Source organism: Oryzias latipes, chromosome 15 (assembly GCF_053564925.1).
Source record: "Oryzias latipes strain Hd-rR chromosome 15, Olatipes_Hd-rR_3.1".
NCBI lineage: Eukaryota > Metazoa > Chordata > Actinopteri > Beloniformes > Adrianichthyidae > Oryzias > Oryzias latipes.
This window is the reverse complement of record NC_136251.1, coordinates 11141998-11169651: the sequence shown is the minus strand read 5'-3', so window position 1 is coordinate 11169651 and position 27654 is coordinate 11141998. Positions and strand designations below refer to the sequence as shown.

Below are 27654 nucleotides of genomic sequence, written 5' to 3'. Positions count from 1 at the left end.
ACATCGAAAGGAGCCAGTTGATGTAGCTCGGTCATCTGGTCCGGATGCCTCCTGGACCCCTCCCTGGGGAGGTGTTCCAGGCATGTCCCACTGGACGGAGGCCCCGGGGAAGACCCAGGACACGCTGGAGAGACTATGTCTCTTGGCTGGCCTGGGAACGCCTTGGGGTCCCCCCAGGGGAGCTGGGGGAGTGGCTGGGGTGAGGGAAGTCTGGGCATCTCTGCTTAGACTGCTGCCTCGCGACCCGGTCCCAGATAAGCGGAGGAAGATGGCTGGATGGATGGATGGGAATGGAATACTTTCTCGTGGGAACAAGATATTGTTTGTGGGAACAAGACATTTTTCATTTTATCCATGTCAGGACACAGGCTCCGTAAAAATACCACTGGGAAGGCTTTTACAATGAATCAAAATATGGATGAATTCCCATTTAAAGCCTGCAGCAGCCAGCAGTTGAGGAACCAACAGGAATACAGGAAGCTCCTTCATGAAGTTTTGTTGTTGGCTCTTCTGGAAGCATCTGAAAATGTTCAAGAAGTAAAATGAAAGACCACCCATCTTCTGTATTCATAAAGGTTTATGTAAAAAATAAGGCCAGACTTTACAAACCAATCTTAAAGTCTTCTTGCAGTAAACATAAGGATCTTTAACACAGCAGTCTAGTTAATATTTCTGCAACATTTGTAAAAAATAAAATAAAAAAACATTAAAAAAAAAAAAGATGTGTCAATTAAACTCCTACAGCTCATCAGTGACGGCTGGCTGGATTTCATTTTGTTTCAAATTAGTTCAAACAATTTAAAAAGTCCAAAAAATTAAAAAAACAAAATAAAAAACCTTGAACGAAGAGTACTGTACTTTTTAAATTTGATCCCATCATTACCAGTGCATTCAGCATCCCAAGAAAGTTCCAGAAAAAAAGACCACCGTCTGGACAACTTAGAAGAAGCCACATAAAAAGCCTGTGGAGGGAAGGGGGCTGCCAACAGTGCGTCACGGAAAACTGAACTCTGAAGGTCGTTTCTGAGTGAATTCATCAACAGAGTCTGGTGGAGTGGGGTCTGTGGTTTCACAGCATGTCATCGTCATCTTCTCCTCCCCCATACATGTCAGCCAGCTTCTTGAAACGGGGGCCCCACTCGGTGAGGCAGTTGTAGTCCTGGTCTCCGCTGTTGCTAGAATTCAGAGACGAGAGGCTTCCTGCGTCCGAGCCCCCACCCTCGTAGTCAAACACTAGAAGTGAGTCGTAGGGGGGCGCGGTGGGGTCTTCGTCTGCTGCCTTCAAGTTCTGGAAGATTAAGGGAATAAAAGGACATTTTAAAATCATTTCTAAAGAAAAAAAAAAACTAAAGTGTCTACAGAGGCTTGTCTGCATCACTTACGTCTTCAATGAAGTTGTCAATTTGGTCTGGGTTGGCGGGCAAAGTTCGGTACGTGGGGCGAGACATGGTCAAAGGCATCATATCGCTCCGCAATACGTCGGGTTTGTTGTCGAGGCCGTAATGAAGAACGCTCAGATCAAAATTCTGAGGAACAAAAGAGCAGGTAGTAACCACAAAATCTTGCTAGCATAAGTGTTTTGTCAGATCTATAGTGTTTACCTGATCGTCTTCTCCGCCTCCCTCCTCAGCGTAGTGGTAGAGGCTGTCTCTGATTATATCTTCCTCAAATGGCTCTCCGATTTCTCCTTTCTTCTGCCGCTTATTGTATGCATACAACCCCAAAACAGCAATTACTGAAACAAAAAGCTTTGTTTATTAGAAACTGGTGGGCTAGTTTATTAGTCATCATTAAAGTCAGTAACACAATGCAATGCAACATTTCCATGTTCCTGACACCACCATGTTGGGAATGCCCAGTCTTCCTCCCACTTTTTCCTTATGTTCAAAACACCCAAACTGACATTTGGATCCATTGAGCTTTTTAATAATAAAAGAATTCCAACATTTTTTTTTTCAAACTTGTCTTGTCCAAGAGCTGGGCAAACAGATGAGAGTGGAAGGCCTCTTGTGTTGGACATATTTTACTTTAACAACAGGGGTTATTTATCTTATGACAAACTAGAGGTATGTCTGAATAAACCTCTTTCAACCTTTATTCATTTTAATCATATTTGAAAATCTTTTGTGTTGGACCGAATGTATGGAATTACAAATCTGCCAATAAGTGAAAGGGCGTAAAGACAACTAAGCAGGCGTATTTAGGAACTGAGTGAGTGAACCTTAAAACCGCGCAGGCGCAATTCTAACTGAGAAGTGATCTTGCGCGGTCAATTCCTTTTTGCGCGCTCATGTGGATTTACGCTCAGTATTAAGGGGGCGTTTTTGTCACTTTTGGGGCAGGAACCTTTCTGGTTGATCTGATTGGCTGAAATTTGCATAGCCTATCAGCGAGGCAGAGGGGCGGGACCTTCATTTTCAGTGCGGGGGGGGGGGGGGGGGGGGTTAACAGGCGGCTCTTGAGCTGCGTGCGGCTCTCTGCCTTTTATCATATTTTCTATATTCAGTACTTTCACAACCATAAGGCCGTGAAAGAAACCCCCCCCCCCCCCCCCCCCAATAGTACAAAGGAGCAGATATGTGATTAATGCAGAACAACTTCGTTTGGAAACCCTGGAAATGCAAAGAGACACGATTATGAGGCATAGTTTAAACTGCAGCTATCAGCTACGCGGAGGAACACGGGAATAGACCAGCAGCAGTTCGGTTAAATTAGATCTTCACAGACGGACTTCCTGCTTCAATAACTCTTCTGATAAACGTTCAAATGTTTCAGCAAGTATCTCACTCATTTTTTATTAACACAGAGAGTGAACTACAAAAGCATTTTTAAAGAAAAAAATTCGTTTTTATTGCCTTTTAATCAGAATTGTTCGTTTCAAGCTGTGAATGCAAACAGAGCAGCGAGCCGGCTGCCAAGGGACCGTCAACAAAGTGCAACCTCTGTGAAACAGCATTATGTCAAAATCAGTGAACTTTTAAAAAGCGAATAAATGTCTATATTTATATGAACTGGTAATGAAGACTCGTCAGCATAGTCATGGTACATTATTATTTAATTATACTAAATTTTGTTAGAAAGTCAACCTCCATTTTATTGCTTATAGTTTTTATAATTTAATAGAGATATGAATCATAACATAAATACTCAATAGCTCTGAAGATACTAAAGCTTCTGTCACCAAACCTCCTGTACTGAGTAATCATGACCTCATTGTCCTACTGCAACAAAGATTATGTCATAATTCACGTTGTTTATTGTTAGGAATTTTTCATATTAAAATATTGATCAGATTTGGTCAAAAATGCTCAATGGCTTTGAAGATGCTGTAGTTACTGACACAAAACTTCCTGTACTGATTAATCATGACCTTATTTTATTTTATTATATTATATTTTCCTACTAAAATAAAGATTTTGCAAAAAAAAAAATCTGGCATCTTCAGAGCTATTGAGGATTTTTGACCAAATCTGATCCATTTGTAAATATGAAAAATTCCTATAAATAAACAAAGTGAACTATTGACATATTCTTTATTTTAGTATGACAATAAGGTCATGTCAAGTTACTGATAACTTTAGTCATGATTCATATCTATTAAAATTTGAAAAAGTATATGCAACAAGATAAAATAAAGATGGACTTTCCTACAAAATATGTATTGTAACAATAATATTCTTTATAATTTTATGATTTTTTTGTAAGATTATTGATTTTTACACAGTGGTGTTTCACAGTTCAGAGGTTGCACTTTGTTGACGGTCTCTTGGCAGCCGGCTGCTGCATGTCTGCATTCACAGCTTGAAGCGAACAATTCTGATTAAAAGGCAAAAAACGATCTTTTTTCTTTAGAAATGCATTTGTGGTTCACTCTCTGTGTTAATACAAAAGTATTGAGATACTTGCTGACACATTTGAACGTTGATCAGAAGAGTTTTTGAAGCAGGAAGTCTGAATCTGTGGAGATCTTTCTAACTTATCGAACCTCAGCTGCCAGAGAATTTAAAATAATGAATCCATGGTTCACAAGTGAGGACGCTGGAAAACCAACTCCGACAAGACAAGAAGACGCAGCAGCAGCTGAGTTTCCGCGGAAAAGGAAAGACCTGTGTTGGAAGATCGACTAGGCTCAGCGCTGCTACTTCCAGCAGATGACCGTGAAATGCTGTCCATCCTCCCCCCTTACCGGGACGCAGCAACGGGCGAGTTACGCCACATTTTGGGACTGCAGGACTTAAACTTGGCCTGACGCGTCTGCTTTCACTGTTCTTTGGAGCCGCACGGCAAAGAGACGGACTCTGATGATCATGAGGAAAGGGAAGCTGGCGTGTTTGATAGAGATGTAGTCCAGCTGTTCCAGATCCAGAAGATGAAGACTTTGATGGATTATAAATGCTGATTGATGACTGAAAAAATAAATCACAACCAACTCAGCTTTGCGCTCGCTGCCTTTTTTAAACACACACCAGCATGCACGTTTCACCGGTATGTGTGTTAACGTTAAATACAGAAAAAACACTAAACTGAAACGGCGCCGTTTAATCCAGTGCTGTTGTAATGAGAGGAGGGGGTTATTATGAGAAATAATATGGCTTTAATTGTGTGCCTGTCTGGCAGGTCAGTGTGTGGTGTGGCTCTTTGGCTATCACAGTTAGAAATGTCGGCTCTTTGTGTCAAACTTGTTTGTCCCCCCCCTGTTAGAAGCAATCATAGAAAAAAAACGCGGATGTAACGTGGATTAAAACATTAACCAACGACCCAAAACTAAGGTAAGAAAGTGCAGCGGGTTTTTCTGTGCTGTATGTTTTTCTCATGTGAAATTCACTGCATTTGTTCCCGTTTTAATGCTTTTAATCCACGTTACAGCCGCCGTTCCTTTTCTATTAAAGCCCCAAAATGAAAGTCCCGCCCCGCTGCTTGGCATGCAAATTTCAGCCAATCAGATCAACCAGAAAGGTTCCTGCCCCTAAGTGACAAACACACCCCTGAATGCCGCCCCCAAGTGACAAAAACGCCCCCTTATCACTGAGCGTAAATCCAGGTGAGGGCGCAAAAGAGAACTGACCGAGCAGGATCCCTGCTCAGTTAGGATTTCAGCCGTTCAGTTGTAAAATACGGGGTCGCTTGGTTAGAATTGCGCCATCACAGTTTTAAGGTTCACTCACTCAGTTTCTAAATACGCCCGCTTAGTTGTCTTTACGCCCTTTCAATTTTTGGCATTTATGTAATTCGATACGAATGGAAAAGGAAAGAAGGGAAGAAGAGACAGGGATGTTAGAGAGAGGGGGATAGAGGGTGATTATAGGGGTGGGGGGTGGGGGGGTAAAACCATGAAGCAGCATAAAGCAACAAGCAACTGGATGTTTATCATTACGGTGCGGTTCAGACGTAATACAAATCTCAAAGGGCTGGGCCTGTCCACACACACACACTCAAATGTTATTAACACACCTGCTAGCTGCAAAAATGTCCACATGTCAACGTGTACACAATACAGATAGTGTTCACACACGCATACTCATGCTTTCAAACCAACTAGTGTGAAAATGTGAAAAGAAGGAGGGAGAGTGCCCAGCCATCCCCACACCAAGACCCCCGCCGCAGCAGCCGCGGCAGCCAAAACCCCCCAACGCCACACAGCAGCCGGCAGAGAACATCCGCCCCCTGGGCGATCACATCCGAGAGAGCACAACTAGGAGAGCAACCCCGCCTCGCCGGGAGGACCCAACGCCGGGCCCCACCCGAGAAGGGTGCCCATTGTCCCAGAACAGCACCTTATCACCACCCAGGTGTTCTTGGAATCCCCCCGCCCCAATCCCAGGTACGGGCCAGGACCCCCCAAGGGTGACCCGGTTCGCGCTCCAGGCAGCCACCCACCCGGCCCACTGTTGGTCCAGGAAGGAGCAATGCAGGGGCCAGCCGTCCCCGCCCAGGAGGGGGGCACCCAGGACAAAAGGGGGACCCACGAGGGGTGTTGTAAACGTGGCCCAACCAGGCTCACCCACAGTTGGAAATTTGGCAAGGCCCAGCACCCAGGGGCAAGGACAAAAACCCACACCACAGGGACACGGACACCCCCGGCTTAAGTGTGATGTGATCCCCGGCTTCTGGCCTTTCCAGACAGCTCAGGGATCCCTCTCCTTGCGCGGAGAGAGGACTGCTGGGCCCAGGAAACAAGCACCCAGGGGACACGAACCTCGTTGCCAAGGGCCCAGTTACCCCTACCAGGGATGAGGTAGGGGACAGATGGTCCAAGGTCCCACCTTCCTTGCGAAATGCGTGTGTTTGTGAGGGTGTGTGTGTGCATGTTTGTGTGTTTATGTTGGAATGTATATGATTACTCACAGTGATGTCCGATCACCCTCCCCACCAAGGGGCCCTAAATGTCTAAGGTGCGGTTAAAATTGGCAGGTAAGGCGCTAAGTGGACACCTGCTGCTGGCTGGCAGTGATGTCCAAGCACCCCATTACCAAGGGCCCTACATCTACTAAGGTGTAAATAAAACCGAGAGAGGGGGGGGGGGGGGGGGCATTCCATATGGCAACCATGGGAGGGGGACCACTGCCAAGTAGCTCCTCCCCCCAAGGTGCATTGCAGGCTAAACCCCCCACCCCCTCACCCTAATATGAGATTATATGAGGAAGGGGGTAAATTGGGGACAGCTGGTAGACTGTCCCCCGGTGGTCAAACAGCCGTCCCCTGGCCCCCCCCCCAGCATAGGGCCCAGGTCCCCTCAGCCCAGGGGTCCCATCCCCCGAGGCGCCGACACCCCAGGCCCAGTACCACCCACCCCACACAGAGAGAGAGGAGCCAGAAAGCGCCGGAGCCAACCAGAATTCCAAAATTTTTAGTCCCACAAATGGTTGTTTCGCTCAGATTTTCCTGTTCAGTCCAGTTCTTTTTTTTTTTTTTAACTTGTTCTGTCCAACAGCTGAGCAAACAGATTAGAGCTGAAGGCTTTTTGTGTTGGACAGGTTTTACTATCACAAAAAGAAGTTATATAGCTTCAAGAAAGTAGAGTGTAGATTTGTATAAACCCCTTTTTGTCGTATTATTTTTTATTTATTTGTTACATTTAGTGTGTGTGGGGAGGGAGAGGGGAAGAATGTGAGGGGAGGGTGGAAGAGAGTAAAAGGAAGAAAGGTGAAAAGGTGGGGGATACAAGCACTGATTTGAATAAGTTATTAATTTAAGCTGTAACAATTATAGCAGATCTGCTGGAAAGACAAATGTTACATCAAAGGTGAAAATCTGACACTAAGATGAGCGAAAAAAATCTGTCCATCAATACACTGTAGGTAAGGAGAAGGGATGAAGCAGACAGGGAGCAGTGTGGCAGTGTGCACATGCACGTGGGGGTGGAGATACATGCATGCTGCCGACGTGAACCGTGTGTTCATAAAGGGAGCCAGATCCTACCCAGCCAGACCAGCCAGACCAGGAGAGAGGAGGAGAGCCCCCCAGGCCAGAAGCCCCCCCAGCATCGGGACCCAGGCAGCCCGGGAGGGGAGGAGGAGGGGACCGCCCACCCCACCAGCCAGGCACAGAGAGGGCCCCCCTACAGGGGCCCCCCCAATGCCCGGAGGCACAAGCGAACCCAGTGTCCGGCCCCCAGGCCACAAGACAAGAGCGCTTAGCCGTACCAGGCGGCAGCCATGGGGGCCACCGGGCGCCGGACACCGAGACAAAGGCCAGGGACGAAGCCAGGGCCCCCGGAACCCATGAGCCGGCCACCACCCGACCGGCGCCCCGTCTCCGCAGGCCAGCCCAGGCACGCGACCTTAGCAACCCAGGGATCGCCACGCACCCACAGCCACCCCCATTACCCTAAAACCCTACGCACTACAACCCCCCCCCCCCGCCATAATATCTGAGCCCCCCTCCCCAACCCTCTCAGTGCCCTCCCCTCTCTGTGATGGGGAGGGAAAGCCCCAGAGGGTCCCAGCAGCCAGCCCCCAGGTCCGTCCTACCCATGCACTCACACACACATACTCACAATCATCTGGTTACCCTCCCTACCCCCGCCGCCACGCAGTAACCCCCCCCCCCCCCCCCCCCCCAGCCGGCCGACCCCCAGCGCCGTATGCCCGACCCTTCCCGCAGCCGACAGGATACCCATAAGCCCGGCCGCCCTGAGAGGACCAGGCGGGTGAAGACCGGCCATCCCCCCCCGACCCCACCAATGTATGGAGGTCTGGGAGTGCTGTGTGTGTGCTGCAGGTAAAATAGGAGGTCACCAGTGTGGGGGGCTCCACCGCTGTTCAGTCCAGTTCTGGTTACTAAGCCAACACCTTTCTCACACCAACTAGCCTCTGCCCACTATTTTTAATCATCTGGGTTTATAAATGATGAGCATTGTTATGGGTAACTAATGTTATTGTCTGTCCTTTTTTTAATTAGAAAGATTTTAGTTTTACACTAGAAGAAGAAAAAACCCCTAAACAACTCCTCTAACAGAATGCATTCTTTCATTTCTGAAAAACCTATACTCACCCAGCAGCAGCAGCAGAGCTCCAAGTATTCCCCAAATATATGGTGACATTTCTTCTTTCCCACCAGTTCTAGCCAGTGAACAAATTCCATTTTCTAAACAGGTGCACACTTCTACATTGATGGAGCTGGCCTGCCCCAGGTTACCACGATCTGAGACCGTCAGGACCACTTTGTATTTTCCTTCAGGAATGTCCGACTTTAAAAACAGCTCGATTCCAGTTTCTACAGAACAGAAAAGTGAAGGACATTTAGTTTCAACCTGTGCATTATTTCCACTTTCTGCTGACATTTTTAAAAAAAAACATCACAGAGATGTTGCTAAATGATTTCAGGAGAAGAAGAAGAAAAAAAGCTGTTTCTTTTCAAACGTGAACATTCCAGTTAACAGTGTTCGTACTGCTTTCGTTCATCTTAGCCGTCCAGTTGGCTGAGTACTTTTCATGAACGGCCACACTGTACGGAGCAGAATGAGCGGCTTCGTCTTTATCCACTATACTCAGCAGCGCAGGAGTCCGCTGGTGCTTGCAAATCTGAGGAAACACAATCACAGTCAGTCTCAGTGCAATTCTTCCTGAAAAATATAAACCTAAGTGGCTCTAAAAAGCAAACACACACCTGTGTTTCCCGTTCTACAATTGCTGGGGCGTTGTCGTTGACATCTTCAAGTATAATGATCAACGTGCCAGTTCCAGTGGCTGGGACTGGATCTGGTGAGATCACAGATGAACATCAGTAAAACCAGGAGCAACTTTTTCTCATGGCAGATGATCTCTTAAACTTAAAACTGATGCTTTTTGGTAAATAACTAAACAGATTTGAAATGAAAACAGAATAATGCACAGTTACAAGATTGTTTTTCTGTTAATTAAACAAGTTGTTATGATAAATGTAAACAAGACAAATATAGAAATGACCTTTTCTCTAAGCAATAAATTAATGATAAAAAACAACTTTTCCCTTAATCGATTTTAACTTAATTTGTTTATTGTTTGCCTAGATTTTTCCCAAATCTATTAGTGTTTCTATTCTGATCCTTCCTTTAAGTTCCTCTCACATTTTTATTTTTTGTAAACCAAATACTTGCAAATAAGAACTTAAACCTCTCAATGGCTACACCAATATTTTTTTCTGCAGCACAGAAGTCCAGGTTGTGTACTTCAGTCAGTGGGCAAGTAAAAAAAAATAATAAATAAGTTGTCTGCACTTCTCATAATCTCCTAACTGACCATAAAATCTCACTTCACACACAAAATAACTTACGGCCAGCAACAACTTCTCTCTCTTTCCACCTACCGTTATCATAAGCACCAAGGAGCACCGTGTATTTATTCTCCTTCACATTAGGGGACTCTCTGTCCATGAGGCTTTTCACCTTCACCAGCCCTGAATCCTCGTCCACTTTCAGCCAGTTTTCAGGGTCATCAATTATTTTGTACCTGCACAAAAATGTAAATCAAATAAAGCCATGAAAAAATTTATACATGCAAGTTTAGGCACTGAAAATAATTACATTTTATAAGAATCTTTGTATTTGTATAATGCTTAATACAATACATGTTTACAACATGGAACAACTCCATGTAAACCAATTGTATGTCCAAAAGGTTATGAAAGTAAATTTAGAAACTTAAAATCATCTAAAGCATATGTGTCAAACTCAAGGCCCGGGGGCCAAATGTGACCCTCCATGTCCTTTTATGTGGCCCGCGAGAGCATAAACGTTTTTAATTTCTTAAAATAAAAAATTAAAATTGGTGTGTATTTATTCATATCTACGGGGAATCAGACTTGAAATATTGGATTGGGAGACTATATTAGGACTTAAACACTGTCCATATAACCTAACCTGAAAGAATCAAATGTAAAAGGATTTATGTTAGAGTAACAAGCAAACATGTGTTTTCTATGCAACTGGAATTGTCACTTTAAAAAGTTAGAATAAATTAATAAATGAGTTATTTAACATTAAGGAGTAGTTAAATTTATTTTTCATTACGTTTAGTTACATGTATAAGTTATATCTTGCCCTTTGAGGACAACCACTATGCTGATGTGGCCCTCGGTGAAAAGGAGTTTGACACCCCTGATCTAAAGGATTTTAAAAACACTTCCTTCACTCTAATTCTGGGCTGGTGAGATTTTGATTAACTGACACAGTTAATAACACTAATTTCCTTGTTAAGTTTCAATTTTTAAACAGTAAAAAAACAGAAACCACCAGGCTTTTTTTTTGTAGAAGTACAAAAAATGAGGGTAAAAAAATCTTACTTGACAGTGTTTTCACGTGCAAAGTCTGGGTCTTCTGCCTCAGACTTAAAGATCACACTGTACACAGGAAGGTCCTCACGCTTTTGGACGGTCATCTCCTTTTCTTTAAAGATTGGAGGCTCATTGACGTCCTTCACGGTCACCACCACTGTGGCGGTGGAGGTGGTCAGTGGAATGGCAAAAGGGACGTCGTTCTCCACAATAACCTCCAGAGTGTGTGTTCTGCTTTTCTCAAAGTCCAGTCTCTGTTGTTTGAAGAAAAAGGCAGTTATCAGTAGGTGTGTAAGAAAACCCTTAAACCCTGTGGTCAGGGGTTAAAAAAAGAATACTACCAACGTAGTCCTTACGCCTTTTACGTATTCCGTAAAAGGCGACTAAAAGGGACTGAGCGAGAGGACTGGGAATCCTCTCCCCTGTAACTATATTTCTAAATACGGACAAACCCTTAAGATTGGGTTGTTGAATGCACAGGGGTGTAGTACGGATGGAAGCAAAAGAGATCTGATTGGAAGGATGTTTGGAAGGAGGGGAATGAGCGTGTTAGCACTGAGTGAGACAAAGATGAAAGGGAAGGGTGAGTGTGTGTTTGGAAGTGTGAGTGGGAGAATGTCTGGTGTAGAGAGCTGAAAAGCAAGAGAAGGTGTGGCTTTGCTGGTGAGCTGTGAGGTGAGACGATGTGTGGTTGAATGGAAGGAGGTTTCACCAAGACTGATGTGGGTGAAAGTGAAATTTTTGAAGGAGTTGTGGGCGTCGTGAGTGCATATGATCCTGGCAGTTAGATGACTGAAGAGGAGAGATCGACCTTCTGGAACGACTTGGATGAGTGCTTGCAAGGATTTGGAGCAAATGTAAATGTAGTGCTGATGGGAGATCTGAATGCTAGAGTGGGTGATGAGAAAATTGAGGGTGTTGTTGGGGTGTATGGTGTTCCTGGAAAGAATTACAATGGTGAGAGACTGATAGGAATGTGCACTGAAAGAGAGATGGTGATTGGGAATACATGTTTCAGAAAGAAAGAGATCCATAAGTATACGTGGGTGAGGCAGAGTGGTGGAAAAGTGATTGATAGAGCACTGATGTATTATGTGGTGGTTTCAAAGGTTGCATGTAGTAGATTTCTGGATGGAAGTGTGAGGAGGGGAGAGAGTGGAGGTATGTCTGATCACTATTTGGTGGAAGGAAAGTTGCGTGTGGGGTATGCCATGGGTGAGATCGAGAAAGAGTGGTAAGGCAAGAGAAGTTCTGAGAGTGAGTGTTTTGAAGAACAGGGAGAAAATGTGTGAGTCTCAGAAGGAATTAGGTGGCAAGTGGAATATGGTTAAGGAGCACATGGTTGTTGGAGTGGAGAAAGAATGGCAACAGTTCAAGAGTGCAGTGGCTGGATGTGCAGAGGAAGTGTGTGGTGTGAGACATGGTGGGGGTGGTGTAAGAAAGAGAAGTGAATGGTGGTGCGAGGATGTAAGGTTGGCTGTAGCTGAGAAAAGATGTGCGTACGAAGTATGGCTGCAGAGAAAGGACAGGGAGTCATATGAGTGTTATAAGGAGAAGAAAAGTGTTGCTAAGAGAGCTGTGCGTGAGGCAAGAGTGGCTGCGGATAAAAGGTGGGGCAGACAGTTGAAAGAAGACTTGAGCCCTTTGCTGCTGGGGCGGGGTTGGACGGCTGTTTGACCACCAGGGGACATTCCCCGACTTACCCTCTTCCTCATATAATCTCTTATTAGGATGATGGGGGGGGGTTAGCTTGCGATGCAGCTTGGGGGGGAGGAGCTACTTAGCAGTGGTCCCCCTCCCATGGTTGCCGTATATAGCTCCTCCTTCTCTCGGTTTTAATTCCACCTTAGACATGAGGGCGGCAGTGGCTCAGGCGGTTGAGCAGGTCGTCCAATGATCGAAGGGTCGGCGGTTCGATCCCCGCTCCCCTGAGTCATCCGTCGCTGTGTCCTTTGGAAAGACACTTCACCCTCTTGCCTCCAGGGCAGCTGGAGGTGTGTGTATAAGTATGACTGTCCCGGTGATGGTCAGAAAGGCTGTAGGTGCGAACTGGCAGCCATGCCTCTGTCAGTCTGCCCCAGGGCAGCTGTAGCTACAACAGTAGCTTACCATTACCAAGTAGGAATGAGGAGTGAATGAATAATGGACACACTGTAAGCGCTTTGAGCGTCTGGAAAAGCGCAGATAAATCCAATCCATTACTATCATTATTATTATTATGTAGGATCCTTGGTAGGGTTGGTGCTTGGGCATCACTGGCAGCATGCAGCATGTCCTGTCAGTGCCCTACCCGCCAATTCTAACTGCACCTTAGACATTTAGGGCCCCTTGGTGGGGACGATGTTTGGACTTCTCTGTAAGTAATCAGGAGCCAATTTTAATTGCACCCTTTTAGTACACACATCCTTAACCCCTCAAAAATATACTCTCCAACACACATACACGCATGCACCCATGCTTACAAACACGCATACATTATACAAGGACGGTTGAATCTCGGACCATCAGTCCCCTACCCCAACCCTGGTAGGGGGTACCAGGCCCATGAGTACGATTAATAAAGTATAGCCTAAATCACAAAAGGGGGTTATTTAAATATACACCTAGTGTGTCAAACATTTCATAACCCCTATTGTATGTCCAACACAAGTGGCTTTCAGCTCTCATCTGTCTGCTCAGCTGTTGGACAGGACAAATTAAAAAAAAAAAAAAAAACAACTGGTGGTCCCAGCCGTCCAATTGCTCCCGGTGCGTGTGCCCTCCTCACATCGGAACATCTGTCAAGTCTGGTGGTTGAATTACGTCCCCCGTGCATGCAGTCCCAATGGTTCCTGGAGTGTGCGCCATGCGTCCAGGGCGCACAGGTCCAAGCGCCCCCCGGGGCGGGAACCCTCCTGGCGGCGTGGGAACCTCTTCCCTGGAGTGGGACACCCCTTTTCCTGGGGCGTGTGCCCTGCTCCTTGGGTATACGCCCTACGGGCGGAGTGAGAGCCCTCTTCGAATGGGCACCTCTTCCTTTTCCCCGTCAGCTTTTCTCCTCAGCTCTTGTAATGCCTCTCAAGCAGGTGCTTTCAATCAAGGGGGCATGTCCACATGTGGCATGCACAAAGTTTTTGAAACACAGCAAACATGCAAAAAACACTCATGCAATTAGTCAGTATCTGGCCCACCTGCTCACATAGTTGCCATGGTTGTTAGAAAGCTCAGTGAGACATGTTCAACATAGTTTTGACTTGGATTGGGTACCAAAGCTATGTGGAGGGTGCTCTGGGAGTATGGGGTCCAGGGAGCCTTACTGAGGACTGTCCGGTCTCTGTATGACCGGAGTAGGAGCTTGGCAGTAAGTCAGACCTGTTCCCGGTCCACGTTGGACTCCGGCAGGGCTGCCCTTTATCACCGGTTCAGTTCATAGTTTCTATGGACAGAATTTTTAGGCGCAGCCAGGGGCCGGAGGGGGTCTGGTTTGGGACCACAGGATTTCCTCTCTGCTTTTTGCACATGATGTTGTCCTGTTGGCTTCACCGAGCCAGGACCTCCAGCATGCATTGGGGCAGTTTGCGCCCGAGTGTGAAGCGGCGGAAAAAGGTAGTTTGCCATCTCTCTATGGGTGGAGTGTCCCTGCCCCAGGTGGAGGAGTTTAAATACCTTGGGGTATTGTTCACGAGTGAGGGAAGACCAGAGCATGAGATTGACAGGTGGATCGGAGCGGGGTCCGTAGTTATGTGGTCGTTATATCGGTCCGTTGTGGTGAAGAGAGAGCTGAGCCAAAAAGCAAAGCTCTCAATTTACTGGTCGATCTTCATTCCAATACTCACCTATGGTCATGAGCTATGGGTCATGGCCGAAGGAACGAGGTCCCGAATACAAGCGGCTGAAATGAGCTTCCTCCATAGGGTGGCTGGGCATTGAAAGGAACCAGTTGAGGTGGCTTGGGCATTTAGTCCGGATGCCTCCTGGCCCCCCTTCCTGGGGAGGTGTTCCGGGAATGTCCCACTGGACGGAGGCCCCGGGGAAGACCCAGGACACGCTGGAGAGACTATGTCTCTTGGCTGGCCTGGGAACGCCTCAGGGTTCACCCAGAGGAGCTGGAGGAAGTGGCAGGGGTGAGGGAAGTCTGGGCATCTCTGCTTAGACTGCTGCCTCCACGACCCGGTCCCGGATAAGCGGAGGAAGATGGATGGATGGATAGAAATAGTGAAATACTCTTTCTAGTGCATCATTGGGATACATCTTGGTATCACTCGCCTCTTGCCAATACACACCACTAGTTATCAGTGTTAAGGACAGCTTCAGGATTTCTTGAGTATCAAACTTTAGTTTTTAAAAACAGAGTTCAACTTTAACACAGGATCTTTCAGAAGCATTTTTCTTTTCTTACCTGAGCAGTTTTGATGATTCCTTCTTGTTTGTTGGATCCTGTTTCTATGGAAAACAATTTATCAGGATCTCCTCTGATAATCTTGAACTTAGCGTTCCATGCAGGGGTGTTTGGTTCATCTTCATCAGTTACTGACATTTTAACAACCTGAACCCCCACTGCGTTTTCATCAACTAATCCCTGATACTGGAAAAGGTAAAAGAATGAAAGGCTCAAAGAGTGTTAACTCAAGTATTCAAGTACTCACAGCTGTCATGCAGTCAAAAGACTGAGAAACTTCCTACAGAATAACATTTAATGCTCTTTATAAAAATTGAACATTATTATTTATTCAAAGAAAACTTGAATGTGTCAAACCCTTTCAGACATTAGTGTTAACCAAACAGTCGCATGTGTTGTACGCACAGTAGATGCAGTAAAGACTGGAGGGTTGTCGTTGCTGTCCGTCACTTTCAAAACTACTGCTGTTTTTCCAGTTAATCCTTCTCCCTTTGTATCCGCTGCTTGTATTTCTAGAGTGTACTCAGGATATTTCTGTTAAAACACATCATCATTATCATAATCATCAGCATCACCATCATCATCATCATCATCATCAGCATCATCTGCAGCAGCAGTTCAAAGAAATTTTTTCTCCTCTAACTTTGGAGTAACAAAGACATAAACAACCATCTTGAAAACACTGAAAATTCAAAGTTACAGGAAAATCTGAATTTGTCCTCAGTCAAATAAAAGGATAAAAAACAAAGTGAAACTTAAAAATAAAATCACATCTTAAAATTTGAAGGGTAAATGCATATAAGAAATAATCTGTCAGTTCTAAAAGTGTTGACTACAAAAATAAAAATAAATAAAAACTGATCTTTCAAGAAGATTTATTCAAAATCATTACCTCTCTGTCCAAACCAACACCTTCAACCATGATGGCTCCATTGAAAATGTTAATGGCAAACATGGAATCACTGGGAAGTTTAGGTTCCTGGCTCAGAATCGTGTATCTGATAATTGAGTTGTCATTGCCTGGCTCATCAGCATCAGTGGCTTTAACCTGAATCACTGTAGTCCCTGAAGAGGTCAAACATTACAGCACAATTAAAATTAGATTCCAATGACAAATCACATCCTGTGTTTTGGGCCACAAGATTCTCCAGTCATTACCCTGTCAAAAGAAGTGATCAAATAGTAGAAATTTAGAATTTATGGAATACTGATCTTATAGTTATTGGTCCTGATGTCAAGAGAAGGACAATTTTTGAAAATAAAATTACTTTAATTAAGTTATTTAGAACCAGTCAGAAAGCTGGGCATTATTTGACTCAAAGCCAACTTATCGCTCATGTTAATTTGGTGAAATTGTTTTTTATCATCTTAGAAATTTGGTTCGGGTCTGTCCAATTCTCTCTTGGAGAGAGAAGCTGGTGGTGGATACTTTTATCATCAGTACAATTGATATTGCAACTCCTTGCTTGCTGGTCTTCCACCGAAAAAATAGCATTAAGAACATTCAGCTTCTTCAGAACTCTGCTGCATGAATTCTCACCAAGACCACGAGGCGGGCTCACATCACCCTGATTTTGAAATCCCTGCATTGGCTCCCCATCTGCTTCAGGATTGATTTAAACATACTTTTAATAGTTTTTGAATGGTCTTGCATCTTCTTATCTGTCAGATCTTTCAGTAAAATATGAACCTTTGCGGACCCTGAGATCCTCTGGCACTAGTCTACGGATAAGGGGTTTATTTTCTACTAAACATTCCCACTGTAAAACTAAAATCTATGGAGAGGAATCTTTTTAGCACAATGGCCCTCGTTTATGGAACAGCAGCTATGCACAGATCGGGAAGTTCCAAATGTACATTTACAAATGTACATTTACATTTACACCAACAAACTTTTTTCCATACTCAGCCGTTTTGTTCCAATATTTATCTCCATCAGTTACAAGGATGGGAGGTGTGAAAGGGGTTAGGGCTTCTGTGTGGGTCGGGGCTTCACTTTTATGTTGATTTGCTTGCTTTTAAATCCTTTGTTTTGTTCTGGTGTAAAGCACTTTGTGTCTTATTGTGCATGAAAAGTGCTATATAAATAAATGAAGATTGAAAGAGATAATAGCCAATATGACCATGTCTGCCATCAGTTCTCCAGTATTTTTGCTTTGACTATGCAGCCATGAAGACTGAACACTTGAGTAAACTTAAAACAAACTTTACACACATCAGTTTCTTTCTGCTTCCATCAGTGTCAAAACTCTAAATCAAGGCTGAATTTTACCTGCAGCTCTGACATCCACTCACTTCCAAAAAAAAAACAGCTTTAGAGGAAGAAACTTCTCACAATCAATGAGCAAAAGCAAAAAAAAAAATTGGAGAACAGGATTAACACGGGCGTCAGAGCTCACAGCTTAGCAGGAAAAACAAAACTCTTTGAGGGTGAACATTGTAGGAAAAAAATGCTATTCTTCAAGACTCAAAATTATGTAGGTCAACCTAACATCTCCACTCCTGATTATTTACTTTATCTGATTCTGTTCTGTTCACTGGACTTTCACAAAAATTACTGAGATCCAGAACCTGCTCTGGATTCAACTGTTTGATCAGAAAAGGTTAAGATACAAAATACAAACTATTATTTGTTTAAACATTACAAATGATCCACTGATGTTACCTTTTGGTGAAGATTCAGCAACTTCTGCCACATAGGATGTCTGTTCAAAAATAGGTTTGTTGTCATTCATGTCAATTATATTGATGATGATTTCCATAGGATCCTCTGCTTTGCTCGCCCCAGCAGAATCAGCGTGTGCAAAGAGCTACAAAATAATACAAAGAACAAAGTGTTAACTCTGCAAAAAAACAACAACAAGGTAAAGTCAATCTTATTGTAAAAGAATAGAAGAAAATGAAACACTTCAACAATGATAAGACTTAATTTGTATTTATGTTGTTTATTACTACAAAGTTGGTATGTTTTGAACAGAGCCTCCAGCTTATATCTTCAACAGTGCTCTGCTGAGGCACAAGATGAGACAGTCCTCATTAACAGAGGCACTTTAACTGAAAAACTGGAGGGATTATATTTAAGTAAACCTCCTCTGTGATATCCATCAGTGAAACTGAATTTCTATGTGGGGAGTGTAGCAAAATATTTATTTCATGTTTGGTTACAGTAATGGTTACAATTAACAATTATGTTACCTCATAAAAGTTTTTTAGGTTTTACCGGGCAAATCAAAACTATAAGGAAAATAAAAATAAAGCAAAAGATTAAAAAGAACTCATTCTTACTGTATAATGTGCTTGTTTCTCCCTGTCAAGTCTCCGATGAACATACAGATCACCAGTGTCTTTGTCCATTGTAAAGAGTCCTACAGGATCTTCAGTGGCTCCTGGACCTGTGATGCTGTAGAGGATCTTCTTAACTTGGTCTTCATTGGAGCGAATCTGAACAAACCAAGAATCAATAAAAACCCACCGACAACAACATTAACTTTTTTTTAGCAAACAACATGAGTCAAATCTGTTTGAAATCTTACAAAAACATCTGAGACAAAAGCTTATGTTTCAGTGCAACTTAGCAGTAGCAAATTTGAGTTTTTTAACTTTTGAATTTGACTTTAAGAAATATATCATTATGGATCTGACCAAACTAAAAACTGAAATACATCAATCAAAGATCAAATCCAAAAAGGAAATAACAGTTCTGCAGCAGATTTAGGTGTTTCTTACCTGAACCATTCTATATGGAAATGGTCCATTGTGATTCTCAGGATGGTTGATAGGAGGGACGACCCAGTCTCTCTTCCTCCTCCTCAGTCCATTACTCGACTTGGGAAAATAAAGGACAGCCAGATCTGGATGTCCTACAATCTAAAAACAAATATTAAAAGGTTATTTTGTTTTCCAGAATGAAATTAGGTGTTAATTAAAACAAAATTACAAAAAAAAGCCAGAATATTCATTAAACCAAGAAGTTAAATGATAATAATATGAAGATAGTAATGGTTGAGTTCATCGCTATTTTAGAAACCCACATTTGTGCTATTGAGCCATCCTGGGTGAATAAATGTCTTCACATAAATTATGTAATTGATTAATTTATAACTAATTTATTTTATATTTAAACTGCGTTTCTAATTATTTCTTTATTCAAATAGTGTTGGATCAGCTTAATGTTGTGATAAGCTTGCAGAAGAGTGATTCAGTTAGTCCAACCCCCAACCCAGACGCAAACTTCTAATGAGCTCCTGCTATGCTGCAAAAAATATGTCCAAAATATGACAGGCTTTTAAATTTGGGCCTAAAACAGCATAATCATAATGAAAAATAAACAAATAAATAATCATCTGAGATTATTTTACAATAGAAAAAAAATTGGTGGAGTGGAACTTTAAGCGGCTGTACTTTGCAAGCAACATTTTAAACCATTCTGCTGTAATGTATTACTAATGGTTTTCTTGGTGACTGACATTGCAGCTGCTTTGAAATCATCAACCAACTCCTGCCGTGACATTTTAGGCCTATTTCCCACTGCTCTCACAGTCATTGTGAGATCTTTGAAACCTTTGTTGGGTCTCAGAGAAGAGTGGTTGAAATTCATCCAGCTGAAACATTCAAATCAAGATCAAGATGTGCTACATCCCCTGGACTTACACCACCAGGGTCCCATCATGAAACAGTTCAAGACCAGGCTCAGCCAGGCTGGTTTTAGTTTTATAAATCATCCTGCCTACAACTCACATTATCTAGGTGATGAAGAAGATTGTGTCCCAGTGCTTACGTCTGTCAGAGACAAGTCTCTTATTGTGGTCTTCCCTATGGGCTAAACAACAGTACCAGCCTTCTTTGAGACCCTAGGAGGGTTAATGAAAGTGCTCCGACTACATAGATTACATTGTTCCGTAAAAGGACTTCATGTCTGCATGTTTACTCAGAACTCCTTGGACCTTAACATCGACAGGATGTTGAAGAGTTGTGTGTAGAGGCAAAGGGGAGACCAGCTCTGTGGATCTTTTCCAACCTCTCATGATGCGAACAGTAATGGACAGAAGCCTGTCCTTCTGACACCATGTAAAAGTATCTTTAAAAAAAGCACAGCCACACCGCCATCCAAAATTAAAACTGTTTTTAATATTACTGGAGGACATCTTATCAACGGTGTAGGTGTCACTTCTAGAATCCATCCCCAAATTTAATATTTATTGTAGTTTAACTAAAAAAAGAAAAACTTATTCCTATAATAATTGATCAGGCCACGACCTGTACAGGTGATCACTGATGATCACAGAGGACATCACTCTCCATCACTCCTCTCTGCTGTTGTCAGGCAGAATAGACAGAACTCTCTGTTAGCCAAAAAATAAAAACTCTACAAATGATAATTTATCCCCAACGCTTTTAATCTACTTAATTCTTAATAGTACTCATTCTAAACTGTATGTGGATGATGCAGTCTGGGATTTTTATGTATTTATCATTTTTTAATAAACTATTATTATTTAATTTATTATTTTATTTTTCTAAATTTACTGTGTTCTGCCATGTTAAAACAGACAAAGTCTATCTAGTAGTATTTATCTGAAAAAGGTGAGATTGGGAAGGAAGGTTTCTCTGATTGAAACCCAAGAGGACCAAACAGACTGGACAATGCACCGTGATCGTGCATCAAGCCTAGCTGCCACGTGGAACTTCCCATGCAACTGACAAGCATTAGCAGTCCAAGCAAAATGCAGCGGGAGCAGTTGAAGAGGCAAAAAATTGGATATGGAAAGATTTCATGGAGGTCTTGGAGAAGGATTTATGAGGAACCGAGTTGTTTTCATTCTGGTTATGAAACAGTATATGAGTTTTTTATATTCCAGAGTGCTTGAAGCTTTATGGGAGTTCACTTATTCAATCCACATGGGTTTTGTGGATTTGGAAGAAGTTTTTAGGAGTTATGTGGGATGTTCTTGGGAAGTATGGGGTCTGGGCTCCACAACAGCGGGATCGGTAGGAGAAGATGGGTGGGCAGATGGATGACCATTATAAAAACTAAAACTTTCAGGGCCCTTTCTATTGCTTATCCTAACCTACCTCTTTGGTATTGGCAGAATCCACTTCAGTGTTGTGATGGTTCTGGTGTCTGTGGTCTCCATGGTGCCGCTCAGCATCTCTGCTTTGGTGATGTCCATGTCGCAGGACCATGACAGGAACAGTCATTTTGTTGCCCTGTGAGTCCCAGGAGTGGACAAAAAAGTCCAGATGTCCTTCATGGAGAACAACTGCTCTTTTCACCTAAAACATCGGATATGAAATAAGGTTAACTGTAAAAAATACATTTGAAGTGCTCAAACGGAACTTGAATGTTCATTGAAGCAGTGAAGGTCAAGGATAGGATTTAAAAAAAGCATCAGACAAAGACTAAGAGTTGATTTTGTCACTGATTATCAAAAAAAAGTGTCAGATTTTTAGAAAAACAATAAAAAAGAGATTTTTTTTTAATTCATGTCAAGAATGTTACTCACAGTTAATACTCCATCAGTAGTGAACACAAAATGACTGTCATCTGTGCTGAAGAGAAACCTTGTACGATCTGTGCAGTCAGTGAATCCAACTACGAGAAGAAAATAAACACACAAAACAAACGGATTAAACAACAAAAATATCTAATACAAATCGATTATTCTTTAAATCTTGGCTGCTGCCTTTAAAAGCAAATCATCTGCCTCCAGCTATCTGTCCTCTGCATTCTCCCCACTAACATTAACAATTTCAAACACACTGATAATGAACCTAATTCATGCCAACTACAAAATAATAGAGACAATTTCTCCATTATTATCATTTTTCCGTCACATTTTAAGTTTAAAATACTGTCCTCTCTTTAATACCAAAATATGACCTGCTGGTTAATCCTGTTCCTTTTGTGGTCATGATTTAGGACTTTTTTTGTCTGTACCAGCAAATCAGAGGTTGCATTGACTCCGTTGAGACCGGACAGCTATGGAGTGATATTTCTGCCACCACGTTGCACACAAAACTGTCTAAGTTGAACGCAAAACTTTCTAAGTTTTTTTGCTCAAAAAATTTTTTTTTGCTCAAATTTTTTTTTTGCTTTCAAAAACGTTTTTTGCGTTTGCAAAACATATTTTTTCACGTGCGTTGTCTCAAATCTCGCTTTTGTTCTATCTTTGATTTTGCCGACCACTTTGAGCGAGACTTAGCGTGATATGACTGCCACTGATATCGCCAAAAAGAAATTCGCATGCGTTGTGTGTCATCTCACTTTTTTCCTATCTTTGCTAAGTTAAGTTTCGGTTTGACGTAACCAAGCTGCCATCAAACAGCTGCTGATTGGTCCAGATTCTGGCCAGAGAGGCGCTTTTTACGGGGCCTTCGCAGAGCAGCTGGTCGGTCCCGTATGCGCTCCAAAGCTTTCTCTCAGCGAAACACCATCTATGCGTGACGTAAATCAGAGCAGTAGTGACACACGATCGGAATGAACCGTTTACCTGCTCCACGATCGGATAAACGATCGGTATAACCCACCTATTTCGATCGGAAAGAAATTTTAATCCGAACGAGTCTGACCGGTGCAGAGTATTCCGAACGGCGCGTTTACATGATGCATTCTCTTTCCGATCAGGCGTTCATTCCGTTTACTTTTGCCCATGTAAACGCGGCTACAGACAAGATAAAGGAGATGATAGTGGACATGAGGAAGGAGAGGAGGAACCCTCATCAGCCGCTTCTTATCCGGGGTCTGGAGGTGGAGAGGTGAGCAGCTTCAAATATCTGGGGGTCCACCTCAGCCAGGACCTCACTTGGACACTCCACACCACACGGCTGGTGAAGAAAGCTCATCAGCGGCTGTACCTCCTGAGGAGGCTGAGGAATTTCGGCATGTACCCCAAAGATCCTCAGCAACGTCTACAGCTGCATGGTTGAGTCCATCCTGACCAGCTGCATCACAGTGTGGTAGGGCAGCTCCACCGCCATGGACCACAAATGCCTGCAGAGTGGTGAAGACTGCGTCCAAGATCACCAGGACTCCTTTGCTCTCGCTGCAGAGCATCTACAAACGCAGAGTCCGCAGGAGAGCTGCTTCCATCATCAAGGACCCCACCCACCTGCAACGAGGTCTGTTCACTCTCCTCCCCTCGGGACAGAGGTACAGGAATGTGAAGTGCAAGACCACCAGACTCAGAAACTCTTTATTCCCTTCTGCTATCAGACTCCTTAACAGCTGGGGTCTGGAACAACAAATTGCACCTTGCACAGCCCTACACATCCTAATTGTTTCTTACATTGTTCATTATTGTTTATTATTACTGTTCTTGCACATTTAGAATTTGCAAAACATTTTTTTTTGCATAGTTATATTTTTTATTGAAATGTTTGAGTTTTCAGTTTCCTGTATATTTCTTGGCATTCGGAGCAGACAGCAAAGTGAGAATTTCCCTTTGCAGGGAAACCCGTTTCTAACTGTGCACATGACAATAAACCCTTTGAATCCCTAGAATCCTTAGTTTACTGTCAACGCTGTTCTAAAATAAAGGTATAAATGCAGGTTTAAATACACATTTTCCTTTCCTTACTCTTTTTCCCTTACTCTTTATTTTAAAACATATATTTTCTTTGCCCTGATATTTTTCGTTGAATTACTGATTTCCGTATGAGCTCAGTTGCTATGGTGCTATTTCATGGCTAGCCGCCAGAGGGCGATAATCACGCTGGTATAGAGTAGTTGGGCATGCAGGAAGAAAAATAAACCTTCCTGTAATGAAGGGTATTTTTTTAATGAACTTCAAACAAACATACACACATAGTTACAACAGAAAGAAATAAAAACTACATAAATATTACTAAATAAATACAAATTAAAAAAACATTAAAATTGTTCCTGTAATGAAGGTAATGGTACAATGAGTTATATCGCTAGAGGAGACGTCACATGATTCCTCATGGGAGGAGAGCACCGCCATCATAGTGAGGTCAAGTCACTGCTGCATTGCATGCATGTGAACACATTTTTTGCAAAATGCCAGTTCATTGTGCGGGTTTCAACTGCCAAAATCAGAGAAATGAGTCCACAAAGGAGGAGGGCATAACATTTCACAGGAAAGTATTATATTTTTTTCCTTTAATGCTGCAGGGGCATCATTAATAGTACACATGTTGACATGCATGATGCTGCAGGGCTATCATCAACATGCTGCATGATATACATATAATCTGCTGTCGACATAAAATGTAAACTTTATTGTGTTAATCCTATATACAGTATACTAGGACTAGGCTATTATAATAATATAGATTTATACATTTCTGACTCAGTGACTGAACTTTTCTTGCAGGTTTCCAATGGATTCAGTTTAAAGGAAAAAGTGGGCCTTAGCAATAAATAGAGCTAACCCAGATGGGTCTCTGTGGTTACCAACTAGCAATACGGACTGGCTATGTTCAAAACATTTTGTGGAAACACATTTTGATAAGCTTGGCCAGACTGTTCGCTTGAAACCCGACACCATACCATCTGTGTTAAACCAAAATGATCACTCACATGAATCAGTAGGGTAAATCTATTGTTTTTATCTTTTATTTTTATGGTATATCTGTTGTTGACTTTTAAACTTATTGTTGACTTACTATTGATTAATTATTATTATTATTATTATTATTATTATTATTATTATTATTGACTTATCAGTCATTTATTATTAATGACTTACTATTGATTTGTTATTATTATTATTATTATTTATTATTGATTAATAAATATAATTATCAATATTGACTTATTATTTATATATTGTTATTATTTTTTATTAATATTGACTTAATTTTGATTTGTTATTATTATTATTAATTATTGATTCCTTATTATTAATATTATTACTGACTTATTATTTATAAATTGTTATTAGTTATGATTATTATTGACTTACTATTGACTTATGGTTGGGCTTTTCTACATCATTTCAATTTCATGTCAAAAAGGTCTAAATCTTCCATATGTTGAAAAATTATTTTTTAAAATTCTTTGTAATATTTTGTTTTTATTTGTAAAAAGTCCTGCAACTCTGCATTTTTCATTAAAATTTGAGCTTTTAAGGCTGACTGTTTCTCACATTTAACAACAGAAAATGATGTAAATATATAAATTATATACATATATATTCTATTTATATATATATATATTTATTAATACATAGAAATATGAATATATATAATGATATTCTTACCGCAGGTCAGTATAAAGAGCATAAATAAATGCCAATTACAGATTTATGATCGAAATTGTTGTTTTGAGATGATCTTTGTCAAGAGGAAGTATAAGGTTAGATCCTGACAATGCCAACGGCTTTGAATGGTGCGGGGGGAGGGGTAACCAGCTCAAACACCCGAAAATTGGTTGGACTCCCCTGCAACTGCCAAGTTAGGGAGGCAACAGTAGAACCACTGGCAACCACCTAACGGAGCAAAGTTGTACCAGAAAATACCAGAATTTTGCCGTGTGAAACATCAATGATGAGCACAACCACATCCAGGAAGCATGAAGCAGTAACTGTTTGAGGAACATACCTTTGCCCAGTCTTGCGCCTGGCTTCAGATGCTTCCTGTTCACTTTGAATATCAAATCTGACTCAAATCCAGGTTTACATGGGGACTCCTCTGCGATCGACACAACTGAGACCTAAAAGGAAAAACAGCAAAATCACTGAGGTTGACGACAAAATCAAATCATACTGTGCAAAAACTGGAAAATAAAATGGTAATAAAAAAAGAAAATGTACTCTTAAGAATCGTGACAATACAAATTGCAGCATGGATAATCTGTTTTCATACAGCAGCAAATTACAGCTTTTGCAACTACAAAACAGCACCAAGGGTTTACCAAAGGGGAGAAACAGTAGAAGGCATTTAATTTAAAAGGACAAAATGTTTCTAGAATTAGTAAAATCGCTGTATATGCCTGCCATTTTTTGGAATTTGCTTACGATATATTTTTAGTCTAATTGAAATTAAAGTTATCCTATTCACACTTCAAACACATAAAATCTGCTCGGGAGCGTTTGATAAAACTCGGAAGGACGGAGTTGAAACCACTTAACCTGTCTGACGCATCAACGGTAAAAGGGCGAGGCCCTTCAAGCGACTGCGAGGATTGGGGTAAGGAGAAAAGGGGACACGACACGCGCACCAAACGTTCACCACTAATACGAAATAACATTCTTTTTAAAAACCACCATATGTTTAGTTGACTAACCACCCTAATTTCTGTTGCAAATCTAAACTTCCATTTACCAAATAAAGCAAATTTTTGAGTACAAAGAAAGCAAACTTTAACTCCTAAAAAAAGGTTTACATCAGAAAAATGTTTAAAATGTGTTTATGAATAAAAAAATGTACTCAAAAAATACTACACGAAAAACGTAGTCTGTCTCAAAAAGATTACACTCACCTCAAGAATGAAGAAAAAAACTCCAGAAACCACAATCCAAGCGGTCCCCATTTGTGTGTTAAAGCTCTTTTCTGTACTCCTGTTGAAATGAAAAACAAATATGGATAGGAAAAATCAAAAACTAAGTTTAAAAGTCTCCCGAAATGCAATTCTCAGCATCCTTTCAGCATCTGTATCTGTAGCTGGACGAGTCCTGCAGGTACCTGTCGGGGCGTGACGTATTTCACAGGTGCGTGACTTCCGCCTTCCTCATATGGTCAGAAATCCTTACCACACCTGCAGGGACTGATACTTGAAGTTTCTGTTCAGTCGCTTGCTAGAATTTTGCAGATAAAAGGCAGATATAGATAGTCGTAGTCATCCTGGTTTCAGCAGCACAACACATTGTTGGAGAGACTTCCCCATGCAGACAACCACCAACAGCCACACAGTTTCATACGCTTCAGCATTTCTCCTTCATTCTCAACCCTGTTTAAATAAACAGTTAATCATTCCCATTTTAAAGAAAATTTCAAAATTAATAATAGAACTCATAATAATTTGGGCCATTAAAAATAAACAAAAAATAAGAGGTATGTAAAAAAACAATTAACAGAAGGAATAAAAAAACCACTATGGAATTTTGCTGATGTTTCAACTTCCCTTTTTGTGCACCAGATCATTTACATGGCGAAATAGAGTTTAAAACAGACACCATTATCTATCACATACAAATGTAGTTTTAAATGTTGTCATTTGTATGCAGTGTTAGCTAACCACACTGTTACACAGCAAATCTGACAATAGACGAACACATGAAAATTATTATATTTGATGTAATGTGGATAGGATAAATCTAATGAGGTATCTTAATTCTGCTAAAATAAAAAACAAAAAGTAAGACAGGTGAATCGACATCCCAAAGTACCAAGTTATGATAGATAGATAGATAGATAGATAGATAGATAGATAGATAGATAGATAGATAGATAGATAGATAGATAGATAGATAGATAGATAGATAGATAGATAGATAGATAGATAGATAGATAGATAGATAGATAGATAGATAGATAGATAGATAGATAGATAGATAGATGTT

General features: G+C 41.9%; 1 protein-coding gene across 1 annotated transcript; it reads right to left on the bottom strand.

Annotated features, from left to right (window-relative positions):
* Positions 1 to 559: 559 nt before the first annotated feature.
* Positions 560 to 26779, bottom strand: LOC105358576 (cadherin-1). The gene is made up of 18 exons (XM_023963128.2): positions 26574 to 26779; positions 25694 to 25805; positions 21634 to 21722; positions 21203 to 21403; positions 18857 to 18997; positions 18416 to 18571; positions 17796 to 17940; positions 16023 to 16195; positions 15536 to 15664; positions 15131 to 15316; positions 10762 to 11006; positions 9787 to 9929; positions 9109 to 9200; positions 8891 to 9023; positions 8494 to 8715; positions 1602 to 1735; positions 1383 to 1526; positions 560 to 1288 (listed from the first exon to the last, which is right to left on the bottom strand). The coding sequence occupies exons 1-18, from the start codon at positions 26622 to 26624 to the stop codon at positions 1070 to 1072; spliced, it is 2715 nt and encodes a 904-aa protein (XP_023818896.1). The 5' UTR covers positions 26625 to 26779; the 3' UTR covers positions 560 to 1069.
* Positions 26780 to 27654: the final 875 nt, after the last annotated feature.

What these genes read in the sequence shown, in the direction of transcription:
- LOC105358576 (XM_023963128.2), bottom strand. Translation starts at nt 26,624, where the DNA reads ATGGGGACCGCTTGGATTGTGGTTTCTGGAGTTTTTTTCTTCATTCTT. An exon ending in AGAAACAAGCACATTATACA is followed by an intron (nt 17,941 to 18,415) that starts GTAAGAATGAGT and finishes ATTATTTTGTAG; the next exon opens with CTCTTTGCACACGCTGATTC. An exon ending in GCACGTGAAAACACTGTCAA is followed by an intron (nt 9,930 to 10,761) that starts GTAAGATTTTTT and finishes ATTTTTGTGCAG; the next exon opens with GTACAAAATAATTGATGACC.